General features: G+C 32.9%; 1 protein-coding gene across 3 annotated transcripts in view; it reads right to left on the reverse strand.

Annotated features, from left to right (window-relative positions):
- The window catches only part of MRPL13 (mitochondrial ribosomal protein L13), a 49,359-nt gene that overhangs the window by 10,071 nt on the left and 22,129 nt on the right, over positions 1 to 17,159 (reverse strand). For 2 of the 3 annotated variants that reach the window (XM_063080006.1, XM_063080005.1), the window contains exons 5-6: positions 16,679 to 16,765; positions 11,341 to 11,462 (exon numbers count right to left, since the gene is read on the reverse strand). In XM_063080006.1, the coding sequence (XP_062936076.1) occupies positions 11,341 to 11,462; positions 16,679 to 16,765 (209 nt within the window). The remainder of the gene's footprint in view (positions 1 to 11,340; positions 11,463 to 16,678; positions 16,766 to 17,159) is intronic. The other variant, XM_063080007.1, reaches the window with a different exon arrangement.

The raw sequence follows: 17,159 nt of genomic DNA on the forward strand, positions 1-17,159 counted from the left end.
TCCTAAAGTTAGCAGACGGAAAGAAATCATTAAGATCAGAGCAGAACTGAATGAAATTGAAAACCAAAAAACAATTCAAAAGATCAACGAATCAAAAAGTTGGTTTTTTGAAAAGATAAATAAAATTGACAAACCATTAGCATGGCTAACAAAAAAAAGAAGAGAGAAGACTCAAATAACAAAAATTAGAAATGAAAAAGGCGATATTACAACTGATTCATCTGAAATACAAGGAATCATTCGAGACTACTATAAACAACTATACGCCAACAAATTTGAAAATCTGGAGGAAATGGATAAATTTCTGGACACACACAAGCTCCCAAAACTGAACCGTGAAGACGTAGAAAATTTGAACAGACCAATAACAATAAAGGAGATTGAAGCTGTTATCAGAAGGCTCCCAACAAAGAAAAGCCCAGGACCAGATGGATTCACAGCAGAATTTTACCAAACATTCAAAGAGGAATTGACACCGATTCTTTACAAACTATTCCAAAAGATTGAAACGGACGCAAATCTCCCAAACTCATTCTATGAAGCAAACATCATCCTGATACCAAAACCAGGTAAAGATATAACCAAAAAAGAAAACTACAGGCCGATATCCTTGATGAATATAGATGCAAAAATCCTCACTAAAATACTAGCAAACAGAATACAGCAACACATACGAAAAATTATTCATCACGATCAAGTGGGATTCATCCCAGGGATGCAAGGTTGGTTCAACATACGCAAATCAATAAATGTGATACACCATATTAATAAACTCAAACACAAGGACCATATGATCATCTCTATAGATGCTGAAAAAGCATTTGATAAAGTTCAGCACTCATTCATGACAAAGACCCTCTATAAGTTAGGTATAGAGGGAAAGTATCTCAACATAATTAAAGCCATATATGCCAAACCCACTGCCAATATCATCCTGAATGGGGAAAAGCTGAAAGCTTTTCCTTTAAGAACAGGAACTAGACAAGGATGCCCACTCTCACCACTCCTATTCAACATAGTGTTGGAAGTACTAGCCAGAGCAATCAGAGAAGAGAAGGAAATAAAGGGCATCCAGATTGGAAAAGATGAAGTCAAACTGTCCCTGTTTGCAGATGACATGATCCTATATATCGAACAGCCTAAAACCTCTACAAAAAAACTGTTGGAATTGATAAATCATTTCAGCACAGTAGCAGGATACAAAATCAACACACAAAAATCAGTAGCATTTCTTTTCTCCAATAGTGAACATGCAGAAGGAGAAATCAAGAAAGCCTGCCCATTTACAATAGCCACCAAAAAAATAAAATACTTAGGAATTGAGTTAACCAAGGAGGTGAAAAATCTCTATAATGAGAACTACAAACCACTGCTGAGAGAAATTAGAGAGGATACAAGAAGATGGAAAGATATCCCATGCTCTTGGATTGGAAGAATCAACATAGTGAAAATGTCCATACTACCCAAAGTGATATATAAATTCAATGCAATCCCCATCAAAATTCCAAAGACATTTCTCTCAGAAATGGAAAAAACTATTCAGACATTTATATGGAACAATAAAAGACCACGAATAGCCAAAGCAATGCTCAGCAAAAAAAATAAAGCTGGAGGCATAACACTACCTGACTTTAAGCTATACTACAAAGCTATAATAACCAAAACAGTATGGTACTGGCATAAAAACAGACACACTGACCAATGGAATAGAATAGAGAATCCAGAAATCAACCCTCACACTTACTGCCATCTGATCTTTGACAAAGGCACCAAGCCTATTCACTGGGGAAGGGACTGCCTCTTCAGCAAGTGGTGCTGGGATAACTGGATATCGTTATGCAGGAGAATGAAACTAGATCCATACCTCTCACCATATACTAAAATCAACTCAAAATGGATTAAGGATTTAAATATACACCCTGAGACAATAAAACTTCTTAAAGAAAACATAGGGGAAACACTTCAGGAAATAGGACTGGGCACAGACTTCATGAATACGACCCCAAAAGCACGGGCAACCAAAGGAAAAATAAACAAATGGGATTATATCAAACTAAAAAGCTTCTGCACAGCAAAAGAAACAATTAAAAGAGTTAAAAGACAACCAACAGAGTGGGAGAAAATATTTGCAAAATATACATCTGACAAAGGATTAATATCCAGAATATATAAGGAACTCAAACAACTTTACAAGAAGAAAACAAGCAACCCAATTAAAAAATGGGCAAAAGAGCTAAGTAGGCATTTCTCTAAGGAAGATATCCAAATGGCCAACAGACATATGAAAAAATGCTCAACATCACTCAGCATCCGGGAAATGCAAATCAAAACCACATTGAGATACCATCTAACCCCAGTTAGGATGGCTAAAATCCAAAAGACTATGAACGATAAATGCTGGCGAGGCTGCGGAGAAAAAGGAACTCTCATACATTGTTGGTGGGACTGCAAAATGGTGCAGCCTCTATGGAAAATGGTATGGAGGTTCCTTAAACAATTGCAAATAGATCTACCATACGACCCAGCCATCCCATTGTTGGGAATATACCCAGAGGAATGGAAATCATCAAGTCGAAGGTATACCTGTTCCCCAATGTTTATCGCAGCACTCTTTACAATAGCCAAGAGTTGGAACCAGCCCAAATGCCCATCATCGGATGAGTGGATACGGAAAATGTGGTACATCTACACAATGGAATACTACTCAGCTATAAAAACGAATGAAATACTGCCATTTGCAACAACATGGATGGACCTCGAGAGAATTATATTAAGTGAAACAAGTCAGGCACAGAAAGAGAAATACCACATGTTCTCACTTATTGGTGGGAGCTAAAAATTAATATATAAATTCACACACACACATACACACATACACACACAAACGGGGGGGGGGGGTAAGAAGATATAACAACCACAATTATTTGAAGTTGATACAACAAACAAACAGAAAGGACATGGTTGGGGGGGAGGGGGGGAGGGAGAAGGGAGGGAGGTTTTGGTGATGGGGAGCATTAATCAGCTACAATGTATATCGACAAAATAAAATTTAAAAAAAAAAAAAAAAAAAAATATGTAGGAGAATGAAACTAGACCCATACCTCTCACCATATACCAAAATCAACTCAAAATGGATTAAAGAATTAAATATACATCCTGAAACAATAAAACTCCTTAAAGAAAACATAGGAGAAACACTGCAGAAAGTAGGAGTGGGTACAGACTTCATGAATATGACCCCAAAAGCACAGGCAACCAAAAGAGAAATAAACAAATGGGATTATACCAAACTAAAAAGCTTCTGCACAGCAAAAGAAACAATCAACAGAGTGAAAAGACAACCAACAGAGTGGGAGAAAATATTTGCAAAATATACATCTGACAAAGGATTAATATCCAGAATATACAAGGAACCCAAACAACTTTACAGCACAAAAACAAATAATCCGATTAAAAAATGGGCAAAGGAGCTGAATAGGCATTTCTCAAAGGAAAACATACAAATGGTCAACAGACACATGAAAAAATGCTCAACATCACTCAGCATTCGGGAAATGCAAATCAAAACCACTTTGAGATACCATCTCGCTCAAGTTAGGATGGCTAATAGCCAGAGGGTGCAGAGAAAAAGTAACTCTCATACACTGTTGGTGGGACTGCAAAATGGAAAGTGGCACAGCCTTTATGGAAAGTGGTATTGAGGTTCCTCAAACAATTACAGATAGATCTACCATATGACCCAGCTATTCCACTGCTGGGAATATACCCAGAGGAATGGAAATCATCATATCAAAGGGATACCTGTTCTCCAATGTTCACTGCAGCACTATTTACAATAGCCAAGAGTTGGAACCAGCCCAAATGTCCATCATCCAACGAGTGGATAAGGAAACTGTGGTATATCTACACAATGGAATACTACTCTGCTATAAAAAAGGATGAAATACTACCATTCACAATAACATGGATGGACTTAGAGAAAATTATATTAAATAAAACAAGTCAGGCACAGAAAGAGAAATACCACATTCTCACTTATTTGTGGGAGCTAAAAATAAATAAATAAATAAATATACAAACAAATAAATGGGGGGAGGGGAAGAAGACACAACAATCACAACAATTCCTTGAACTTGTTAAGACAAGTGAACAGACATGATGTAGTTGCAGGGGTCGGGGGAGAGGAACATGTAAAGGGACATGAAAATCAACGACAATGTATATTGAAGTTTAAAAAAAAAAAATCAATCCCAAAAGGTTACATACTGCATGATTCCATTTATATAATATTCTTGAAATGACAAAATTATGCAAATGGAGAACAGATTAGTGGTTTCTAGGGATTAAAGAGGAATGTAAAGATAGCAGTGAAATAGGTGTGAGTATAAAAGGGTAACATGAGATATCCTATAGTGGTGGAAATCTTACGTATCTTGACTATGTCCATGTCAATATTCATGTTGTGATATTGTACTACAGTTTTTCAAGATGTGACTATAAGGGGAAACTGGGTAAAGAATATGCTCTGTATTATTTCTTACAACTGTATGGGAATCTATAATTATGTCAAAATAAAAAGTTTAATTTTCAAAAAAAAAAAAAAAAAAAAAAAAAAAGCTATGTTGCTTACACATTTATCCTAAAATATTTTGTGTTGAAATCTAACTAATCGCCTCAGCAGGTGAAATAATTTTCAAAACCAAGATACCTGGCATCTAGTACATTGCTTTTTATACTATGGATGTTTAAATGTTTAAAACTTTAATGAAGGGCTTAATTTTTTGCCAGAGGGATAATGGATGAATTTATATTTGACATCTGCTCCATCTCTTTATTACTATTTATTTGGGAAAATCTAATTATGAAGTTTTAAAATAAAAGGTAATATTATATGAAGTTAATATATTTGCAAATAACAGTATTCTAAAATAATTTCAGAAAATCTTTGGAAAGATATTTCAAATGCTGTTACAGAAAGCTAATACCTATCAATTTTTTTTTCATAGAAATTAAAGAAATTCAATACCTGACAGAAATTTAAGTTGTATTTTAACAAAATTACCATGCTCTTTCTTTAGACAAAGTATCCAAAATTGTATATATCAGAGTGCATTAAAGCACAGGCTATGAAAAAGGCCTATTTTAGCTATGGTTATCAAGCAAGTTTTAAGTAATCAGCAAAGACTAAAATATGAATTTGCACACTTTATGAGTTACAAGTCAATTTCTCTTTTAGGAAGGTTATGATTCCATCTATTCATTCACTTATTCATTCATTCAACAAACATTGAGTGGTCAGGTCCTGCTGTGGCACCAGGAACAGAGTAGCAAGCAGCACAAAGTCCTTGTCTTTAGAAAGTATATTTTTCTAACAGAGGGATATTTTTTACATATGTAATATATATATTATATAATATAGCTATAATATGTCATATATATTATAATTTATATATTATAACACACACACACTTTGACCTTTGAAGTGAAGTTTTAAACTTTCATATGTGTGCTTAGCATATACTTAAGAGATTAATAATATTCCAAGAATTAGCTAATATAAGACTTTATTTAATTCATTCTCTAAACTGTGCTAAATTTTCATAGCTATGAAATGTTCTGTAGCAACAATCTATTTTGCAAATAATACTCGTCACCAGCAGAAAACCGCCTTTATACAATATAATTTCAAAATATAATATTATCACTTTATGAATGAAAAAATAGAACTTAAAAAAGGCCTATTCTGTGGTGGTTACAATTGCTCAAAAATAGTTAAAATCACACCACATTTCACGTGATTCTCAGTTTTCTATGGCAAATCCTTTACTGCACACATGCAAAACACTGTCTGTCACTCATTAAAGAATCAAAATACTGCCACCCATGGAAATGAAGAAAGCACATCTTAAAAATGCAGAAAATTAAATTCAGAGTACAGAAATGATAGAGGTCAACACATTTATACTATCTTGAAAATGGGGTCACTTCCATAAAACAACTTTCCTTTTGATTTCAGAAAAAAGCTTTTGGAGATTTTAGTTAACATTGTAAAATGGTGGGAAAAATCCAGTCAGATTGTGAATAAAATGAAATATAAGGTTATAAAGCACATGGTTTATGCTACAGTTCAATTAGTGACACTTAATATTATTTCTCCTATTAAGGTAATTTATTTTCGAAGTAATTAAGTATTCACATTTCAGTTCTAAATCTATAAAATTAGTTATAACATAAGTGTAATAAATTTCAAAAATATTTTGTTCTTCCTTGGGTCTTATTTCTTTTCACTCTTAAATAATACTTCTTAGTATAATACTTATTCTACAAGACATTCTAGAAATTTAAATAAAACTTGGACAGTGAACTAATCTTAAAAACAATAAAAGGTCAATTTGACTTTTAACTCATTTCCACTGTATAGATGGAATTATGTAGAATAAACCATTTCAGGAAATCTGGTTATACCACATATTCTTTAAAGTAAAGATGTTAGCTGTACAGGTAATAGTGAGGCAGAGTCATGGCACTTTTACACTCATTTCCATAGGTACTATAATACCATCCTGATCAGAAAAAGTTTGACAGTGCTTTTTTAAAGAACGAAACCCATAAGATAGTTTAAAATATTCAATTGAAATGAAAAGGAATTTACATTCAATTACCACTTTTTTAGTTAGAATCTATATTGGCTAGGACTTGTAAGTGATCTGGTTTCTGTTGTTTAGAGATTGCTTTTTTTAACAACCAGTCCTGATCTGTTCATACCCAAAAGAACAGTACAGTTTAAAATACCTAATTTCAGCAAAACTCAGCACTGGAAATATTGAGGTCTATGGTTTAAGCCAATGCTGAGATGGTGGAAATGGGTGGGAAAGTTGGAAAGTAACCTTGGTCCCCATGTCCAGCTAATAACTCCTGACTGTGAAGAGCAGCAAATTAAGTTAAATCTTGTGGGGATAATGCCACATGACCAGACTAGCACAGAATTACGGAAAATCTTAAAGCTGTCCAGAACCTAGCTCCTTATTGGACTGGAAAAGTAAAAATCTTTCTTCAGTCTCTTATTAAAAGTCTCCCATCTGAAGCATATTTTGTAAAGACATAGGTAAAAATTTTTCTGAGCATTAATTTAGGTAAAACTGAAAATCTGTAGCTTTTTAGGATCCATAGCTTTTATATTAGACAGAATGCACTAAGCTTAGGTCATTGCTCTCTTCCACAGCTATAAACTGAACAGGATGCTCACCAAGGCCCTTGTTCAGTGCTAATGTTCCCAGCATCTGGAACCTCACTTTTCTTATATAGGGCTGGAGGCATTACCTATGAAACTGCCTAAGCCTAATCCTACTTCCATAAGAGAATTCCAGGGCCAATCATGGTTGTCCTCAAACCTCCTTGCCTTCATCCTTATCACTCCTCTCTCCCTTGCAGACACACTTCTAATAGCACACTCAGTAAAGAGTATTTAAATCAGGAACATGGGCTTTCATTATAAACACTTGTTTTCAAGCATTCATTGATGATAAAACTTTCCATACTTAGTTTCTCTACAAAGGTGAGGGTGCTGCTTAAAATAAAGCATTATTGAGTTAATGAATGAGAAATAATCGTGCAAGGCAATTCAAGTTGATTTTTCCACATATCACATAGTTTTTCCTAAGAAAAGCTCTCTTACAGAATTTTGTAAAAATTGAAAAGGAAAAAGTTTAAAATGATCCAAGTTTTATTTTTAGCCTACCTAATGAAAGATATCCATTACACTGTCAGCATTATAATTTCCATAATTATTGGGGTTTTGTAATGTGTTGGCAAAACTGTAATAATTATGCCCATAATTATTGATAGTATTAAAATAAGTTGACCATTTGAAAACTAGAATCTCAGGGAACTGAATTGTAAAGAAGAAATAGTGGTGGTGTTTTTTCTTTCCTTTAAAGAAAAAAGAGAAATTCTAAGTACAAACCCTATAATCACCACTTGCACATAAGCGAACACACAACTACTTTGTACCATCAAGAAACATAAAAATATAAATTCATAACATATTTTTACAAAGTTTATGTATCCATGAGATGTAAAAAATACTAATATAATAAGTATATCCACTAATATAAGAAGTGAGATGAATAGGCAATATGGAAAATGGCTTTAAGTTTTTTCAAGAAAATGTACAGTTTTGTGATAAATATCAATTTAATTCCTTATCTCCTACCATTGTTTTTTAAATGACTAAACAATTAACAACTATCAAAAGAAAACCTAATGTATAATATAATTAGGCCTGAGAGAATATAATCTTTGTAAGTGACTTTAAATAATTTAAGTGAAATCTCAACAATGATGCTTTTAATTAAAATTAAAACAATTTTGTTAATCATCTACTGGATTCAAAGCTTAGTTTGACAATTGTTACTTTTGCTAAAAAGCTTTTAGACTGTAATACAAAAGCTAATAAACTTACACTTAACCAAAAGTTAATAACAGTTCCAGTCATGACATACATTTTTATATTATAAACATATTTTAAGTTTTATTACTAGGGAAACAAAAACCACAGCAAGCTGTTTTGGTGTCTGTTTACTTATGGTGCAATCCATGTGTATTTGTTTCAGGCAAGTCTCTGCAAATTCACCATCAGATCTAGCTTGAATAAATTCCAGTTACTATATTCCAAAGGAAGATTATATTCTTGGCTTAGCTATTTTGGGTGGAATAAAAAGCACATTTTAAGCAGGTTACTACTCCAAAAGGAGGAAAAAACTTTTTTCATAAAGGCAAGCCTTCCAATAACGAGAAATCCCATTTTCAATGCAATGAATTTATGGTATATCAAACATTTTAATTCTAATTCTAAAGTATATAATATTTAATACTAGAACTTTATGAAATGGCAAACAACTGAAACGGCATAGTCCAATAAGGTAGTCACTAGCTACATGAGTTAACATATGTTGTGTGACTACTTATGGGAAAAAAAATCACAACTTTAATAAAGCATAAAGGAAAGCTTGGTGTCTAATGCATATTTCTGCCACAGGGAAATGTGGAATGAAACGAAAGGGCAGGAAAATCCATTCCCAGAGTAGTAACACAAAAACATTATCATGTGGCTCTGAGTTTCTCTTAAAGTCTCCTTAAAAATAACTATAAAATAGTCCCTAATTCCATTAACATAATGATGGCACTCAATCACCTTCTAATTTGTTTTAAAATGAAGCAGGAATTACTTTTTTACTATAATAACATCAAATATAACTGTTGTGAATGGTTATTATACTACTATACTGCCTCGTTTAACTGATTTAGAATATCTTTTAGAATATTTGTGACACATAACTTCAAGTGCTTAATATGTGTTTGGTCACGTATTTGATTTAATAGCACCTTTGGTATTTCTAGTTTAAAAAGAAAAAAGAGTACCACACCCCCCTCTTGGTCAGAAATATAAATTCACTTGATTTGATAAGAAAATCAGATACGACATACTTATATTTACAGAACTTGCTACATGAAGGTAACCTGCCAAAACTTCAAGTACTACCTAAAATACTTAGTATTCAACTTATCAAAGCTGAGTATTTGAGAACTACATACAAGTATTTGAGAACTACATACAAGTATTTGAGAACTACATACAAGTGCATTTACATAAAACGCTCCATTAGCAAGCATGTTAAAATGATATAGAATTTGTAATAGCAAAAAATTCTTTTAAAAACTTGGTCAACGCTTCAAGTGTGTTAAGTATTTTCACAAATTAGCTTACTACTAGCAATCCTCTGAAGCATGAATTAGCTCCCTTTTACAGCTGAAGAAACTGAGTTCAGATGAGGAAACTGAGTTTCAAAATGATAATAACTTATTTAAGATTATAGAGTTAGGTACCATAGAGGCAAGATTTGAACTTAGGTGTAGATTTTTCTAAACCTTCATTGTGCTATTCATGACAACTTCAAAATTAATATTTAGGGAAAGGGGTTCATATCTTCATTCTTTCAAATGAGCCAAGTACTATTTCTAAGTGTTGGGGACCTAAGTGCTGAATAAGACAATGTCCCTGCTGCTTGAAGCTGACATTCTAGTGCAACGAGGGGCACTCCAGCAGAGTGGTTAGGGGCATGACCCAGGAGCTAGTCACTTGAGGCTTGAATCTCTAACTCACCACTAACAATTACGTGGTCTTAGGCAAGGTACTTTATTTCTCTGTGCCCACATTATCTCATTATAAAAAATAGGGATAAAAATTGTACTAACTCATAAGGTTGCTTTGAGGATTAAACTGGCTAATACATAAGCACACAGTAAATGTCTTATTAATGCCTATTTTTATTATCGCTTTTAGAGAGACAAGTAATAAACATGCATATAAATAAATGCGATTGTTCTGGATAATGATAAATACTTTGAAACAAATGAAAAGAGGTTTTTGCTTTACATTTTCTAGAAATTCTTTCCTAACTTCACTTATAAAAGCCAATAAAAGGATATTCTATGTCTTTGTTATTTCATTCAATAAATATTTGCTTTTTTAATTTACTTTTTACTTTTTTAATGTGCCAGGCACCATGTTTAGTGCTAAACAAGACAAACATGTAGTTCCCTCATGAAATCTGTTAAAGGAAACAGACATTAAACAGATAATCACACAAATATTTTATTACAACAAATGCAGTAAATGGAAAGAACACAATGAGACCCTATAACGGGGAGCCTAACCCAGTTCAGATTACAGGAAGGACTGCCTGAGCAAGTTACATTTAGATGCTTCATCATCTGTATATCCCAGGCTAAGAAGCCTGGAAACAATTAGATGAAAGACAGCATATCAAATCTTAGCAGTTTTACAGAACTTAGGTAGAGGAATTGTATGGAGGAGAACAAGAAGTACTTTTTAAAAAATTTTTTTTTCTATTTGTATCAAGACTATCTGCAAGTATCCAGAATTAATGACTTTTCATTAGATGACATTCTTGGCTTACAAAGCAATCTGGAAAACTAAGAATGACCTTGTTTTAGGTTAATGACAATTTATTTTCATTCCAAAAGACCAAGATAATTCCAAGTAAGATCATCTCAAACAAAATCTCTGACAATTATAGGCACCTATGAATATCCTTGCACTTACCCAGCAAGGTCTTAAGGCTTAGACTTTTGGTTTTAACATTTACACCTAGAGCTTATTCGCAGGTAATAGCTGCAGAGAGTTTCCAAGTGAGTAAAGAAATGGGTTCATCACTCATTCCACCCTCAAGGATCTTACCATTTGTCTGAGCACACAGAGAATATAAAATTCAACTTTAAAAAAAAAAGAAGGAAAAGAAGGAGTAAAGAAACACTTACGGAGACCACAGTCTTGGAAAAGCCTCTATTTCTTCTTGTGTGTACTCATCTAGACGTCTAGGTACTTTGCGTGGTTGAGGAAGCTCTTCCACTAAATTCTTAAGAATATCTTCTGGAATATCCTACATTAAAAAAATTTTAGGTTTAATTTTCTTAAATATTTTTCTTAGTAATAAATCAGTAATGCTTAGTAAGTATTAAAAAATAAGCAAATGAATGTTTATAGAATGAGAAAAGCAATATAATTTTTAAAATAAAAAACTTGTGAAAATACCAGAAAAGTACATTAGATCAATGACATAAATAACCCCATGACAATAATACACTTTACGTATTTAAAAAAAAATACTGTTTAAAGTCACCACTCAGCTTAAAATCTCTCAGTATAAAGTTCTAACTCCTTTGCTAAACAGTGTCCTCACTGTTAGCCCACCATTTCTACCTTCACTTCTTCACATACTCCCATGGCTCCTGACTTAACTCCTTGCTTTTCACGCACTGGTCTAGACTCAAATCCTGGTGCCTGTATCAATGGTATTCTCTCTGCTCAGAAATGCTTTCCCCCTATTATATATCCAAATGTTCAGAAAAATGAAGGGAAAAGGTGGAGAAAGAACTGTTAAACAGCTTATTTCAGTAATCTAAGATTTTAAAAAGTCTGAATTTGGGTAATAAAAAGCAAACATTTGGGAGACATTTTAAAAGAAGAAAGCATAGGAATTGAATAGACTAAATAAAGGGAATGTTACAATGAAGACTGTGGGTAACTAAAATAATTAACATTCATAATGTGCCCATGAGACAGAAATAAGGCAGCAGGGAAAGGGAAGAGTATTTTAAGACTGATAAATTAATTTTGGGACTCTACTGAAATAACGGTAAGCTACAAATATGGAAGTGTCCTATGGGCATTTCCACAGTGAGAGTAGGTATAATTTTCTCTTTTCATTACAGTGCATGCTTAGAAGTTTTAAAAAAAAAGATTATTATACAGCATGGTACTTTGCATAGAACAATATTCCAACTGGGAATCAAATATCTGGCCAAGAACATGGCATCAAATGAGACATAGTTTGACCAATCAATATGTCTTAAGTATCAGAATACAATTTTACAATAGCTTTAGAATCACAGAGCTCTATTGTATTGTAAAATTGTTCTGAAACCTAATAGAGCAATATTTTCATAATATTTGTAAAAATATAAAACAGTTTTAAAAAACTATGGCGTGGATGTTCTCACTCTTAACTGGCTGCTAGGAAGGAAAGCAGGCAGGGAGGGAGGAAGGAAGGAACAATTAAAGAAAGAAAAGACCACAACAACATGTTGAACTTTCGGAAGGAGAGAACAAACCTAAGGATACAAGAGATGGGAGGGAGGGAGGGAGGGGGTTTGGAAGGGATAGGTCAGGTAAAGGGATAAAGAAATATCACAATTTGCAAGAATGAATATGCTAATAATAAACAATTAAAATTAAAAAATAATTATGGCGCAGATAGGCAGGGTCACAATCAACATACACAAGACACACTATTGATAATGTGTTTCCTCATCCCCATTATCACTTCCTCAGTATATTCAAATTCACAAGAGCAATTACATAGAATCAGAACAAGCAAAGAGTGCCTAGAGATATGAAATATTAAGTGACACTTATTTTTTCCTTATGAAGGGGACTACCTGACAGATATTTATGAATATTTCACACTTTTCTGGGAAACCATTAAAAAAATCACTCTGTCATCTGTAAAGACAATTTCAAAAGTTGCCAAGCACACACTCAGCATTGAGAGGGTGGGACATGGTGGTTTCCTAGTAAACGTTTGCTAGATGAAATTTTGACTGAAACGAGCTTTCCAAATTTCCTAATAAAGGAATTCACTGAAAGAATGGGCAAAATTGATGCAAAATTAAAGTTCTTGATCAGGCATTATGCATGAAACCAGGAAAGAGAGAAGTGCCTCCTTTAACCTGCATACAGAGATGGTTACCTATAAATGCTAACTGAATGTGTTTATGGAGACTTGAGAGTCCTCTTTACAGAGAGGGTGGTTAACCCAAGAGGGTAATAAGGAAAAGAGCAGGAACAAAAAACAGAACACAAGGGCTAGGTGATCATTTACTTTGTTACTACTTATTTGGAACTTAAGAAATTTAAAATCTATCAAAAACTTGTGAGAATACAATGAATACTAATGTAACCTTCACCAAAATTCACCAATCATTAATATATGACAAATTTGCTTTCTCTCTTTTTGTCTATCTATAAAAAACATGTACACACACACTTTCTTTGTGGCTGAACCATGTGAGAGTGATTTGCAAATACCTCAATCCTAAATATTTCAGCATATATCTCCTATTTATAAGGATAGTGTTCTTCATAACCACATTATAATTTCATGTTCAGGAATATTAACATCAATAAAACACTTTTTATCTAATTTTTATCAAATCTCCCAAATTGCTCCAATATTGTCTTATATAACTCTTTTCCAATCCAAGATCCAGTCAAGGATCACATGCTACATTTTGTTATGATGTTTGTTATTTATGTTGTTTACTCTTTAGTCTGGTCCCCTTTAATCTGAAGAACTGCCCTGCCTTTTATTTCACAAAATTAGCATTTTAAGGAGTCCAGGCCAGTTATGTTGCAGAATGTCCTTTTATTTGGATTTGTATGAGTGCTTTCCCATGATTAAATTTAAGTTAAGCATTTCTGGCAGGAAATGCAGGATGCTAGTTTATGTTAAGTCTTCAGTGTTTCACAGCAAGAGGCACATAATATCAGTTTGTCCTGTATCGATGATTTGTTTGATCTCTTGGTTATGGTGGTGTCTACCAGAACTTGTTAATGTAAAAGGATCTTTTCCCCTTTCAAATAAGTCCTCTGTTGTATGATGTTTTGAAACTGAATATGCTGTTCCATATTAACTTTTTATCCAATGGCTACAGGATATGCTAATTCAATATTCCTTCTACATTTTTTATGTGATGATCTTCTATAAAGAGCTTTTTCTTCAGAAATAAGAGAAATAATAAATTAAAAATGATTTTTGGACTAACATTGTGGGCTCACAGATTTGTTTTTTATTTAATGTAATCCTTTATTATTACCATTCATTTCAAGACACACACAGTCCTGTATTTGGTCAGTGGGCACCACCTCAAGCTGTTTCTGAGTTCTCTTGATATTTTTCCATTGGTTTTTGAGTGCTGCCGTATTTTCTGTTACTTTCTATTATTTTACTATTACAAATAATGCAGAAATAAAAACCTTGTGCATATGTATACTACATAATAACTTTGTTCTTTCTCTGCTCCAAACCTAGAATCAACCATTTCTCCAAGGAGAACTGGGTTCCTTTTAATAGGGAATAGCTCTTAGAAAACAAGACCTGAATAGTAGATGTGCTCACTTTCTACTGGTGCTGCCATTTTATTTTCTGAATACATAAAATTTCAACATGATTAAAAAAATAATCTAAAAGGTATTCTCTAAAAATCTCATTTGCTTCCCTATTCCTTCCATTTCTTTGTAATCATACTTCAGATAGTCAACTTCATTTTCTCATTTATTATTTCTGTGTTTATGCAGAAAGCAGATATAGTGTTTGCAAATGTATGTATGTATGTATATATGCACACAAAAGGTAGCATACATCTACCTTCTTTTTCACCTTGCTTTTATTAACTTAACAATATATCCTTGAAAGCATTACTAATCAAGTCACAAAAATATTTGTCCTTTTTAAAATAAATGTCCTTTTTTTATAATTGTACAGTACTTGACTGAATGGATATAGCATAGTTTATCCAATTTCCTATGAATAAGCATTATTTCTCTTATTGTACTACTATAAATAAGGTGGAAATAATAATCTCATGCATGTGTATCTTCAGGATAAATTGCTATAAATGAGATTGCTGGATCAAGGACGAATCTCCTTATGTATGGATTTTTGTTGTGTTACCTAATTTCCAGGATTCCATGTTGTACTCTCACCAGGAATGTATAAATGTCTGTTTCCCTGTGGCCTTGACAATAAAATGTTTTCTCAAGCTTTTGAATATTTACCAATTCATTTTTGGGGAAATGGGCTCATTTATTTTAGTCTGAAATTATTTAAGAAATTGGCTATTCAACAGAATTACCATGAATATGTAAAATATCCACACTCAAATGTGACTACCCTGTAACTAGAATAAATAACATTATTATTTTTGTGTTTTTTAGAAATTATTCTTTCTAAAAAACGTGACAGTACAATCAGAAATAGGAGTCTTTAAATTCTTATGATTTCATGAAGGTCATTTATCCTTAGATGATGATACTGCTCCTGTACATTTTACCTTAGAGATAAAGTGAATAGTGGAAAATTATTCTACTCATTTATGAAAAGCAAAGAATTAATCATTTTGATAAAAGCATGAATAATTTAGTCAACATGAATAGTTACTCACGTATTGTTTAAGCTAACAATAGAGCACACAAATAGCTAGAAGAATTGTAATATCCTGACATCCTGGCATGAATTTCTACATATTTCCTCCAGGAGGAACTATAAGGACAACAATTACAACGACAGTGATGACAGCAACTAGCACTTATCGTGCCAGGCCCTCTTCTAGAAGCGCTCTGCAAGTGTATTTCATTTAATTCTTATAACAAGCTTATGAAGTAGGTACATTATTCTGTCCATTTCATGGTTGACAAAACAGAGATAATGAGTTTTTAGCCCATGTACATGCAGTCAGTAAATGGAGAAACAAAGACTCAAACCCAGGCAGTCTGAGCCTATACTAAACTGTTTTATTATAGAACCTCTAGTATTTCATTATATTATGCTAAAGAGAAAAGCTAACTGCTTATAGCAACCAAAGTTAAGTTATTAATACATGATTCAAAGAAGCTTGGCCACTGGTCATTACAAAAAGTGAACCAGATCAATCTTTTTTCATAGTTGACAAAACTATCAGTGAGTACCTCAATTTAACAAGAGGGTCATAGTTCTTTGCTTAAAAACAGAACAGACTTTTGATTTTTAGTCTGATGATGGTTAATTTTATAGTTTAAAATAGGAACAACTATCAGTATATATATGAGGGTACTTCAAATAGTTAGTGGAAAAATAGAAGTAAAAGAAAATACAAATTTTTCCATGAACTGTTTGAAGTTCCCTCGTGTATGTGTGTGTATACACATTTTAAAAATACAAAAATATTTCACATGACATAACATTATTGAAAATAAACCTATGGCAATTACTTCAAAAGGAGAGAAAATATTTAATTGAGAATTTAGGAAAATCATCATTATCAATGACCACTGACTTACCTCATCTGGAAAAAGATGCAACCTTTGCATCATCGTTCTTCTGTGAAGGTTTTTTGGCAGCATGCCATAAATAGCTAGTTTTACAATCTGAAAAACAGATATATGTAGGACTCAAGAAAAATGTGATACAGGATATAAAAAAAGCAAACACTATCAGTGGTGAAAATGAGTGGCCAAGATTCAACATGAATATAAGAGAGAAACAGACCTAAGCAGATACGTGGAAGCAACAGAAAAGGAACTTTTTTTACTTTATACATTACTATTTTCTTTAGGCTTTGTTTAATTTGTTGTTTATTTAGAAAAAAAATAAAAGGAGATTAAAAATAATCTGTACATGTGCCAATTTTAGAATAAGAAGAAATTCTCAAAAAAAAAAAAAAAAAAAAGAGAAGAAATTCTCTAAGCTTATACAAGAATCTACAGCTCAAATAATCTATCACATATTGGTGAGAACAAAACTTAGGTCTTAATCCTATTT

Source organism: Cynocephalus volans, chromosome 15 (genome assembly GCF_027409185.1).
Source record: "Cynocephalus volans isolate mCynVol1 chromosome 15, mCynVol1.pri, whole genome shotgun sequence".
Lineage (NCBI taxonomy): Eukaryota > Metazoa > Chordata > Mammalia > Dermoptera > Cynocephalidae > Cynocephalus > Cynocephalus volans.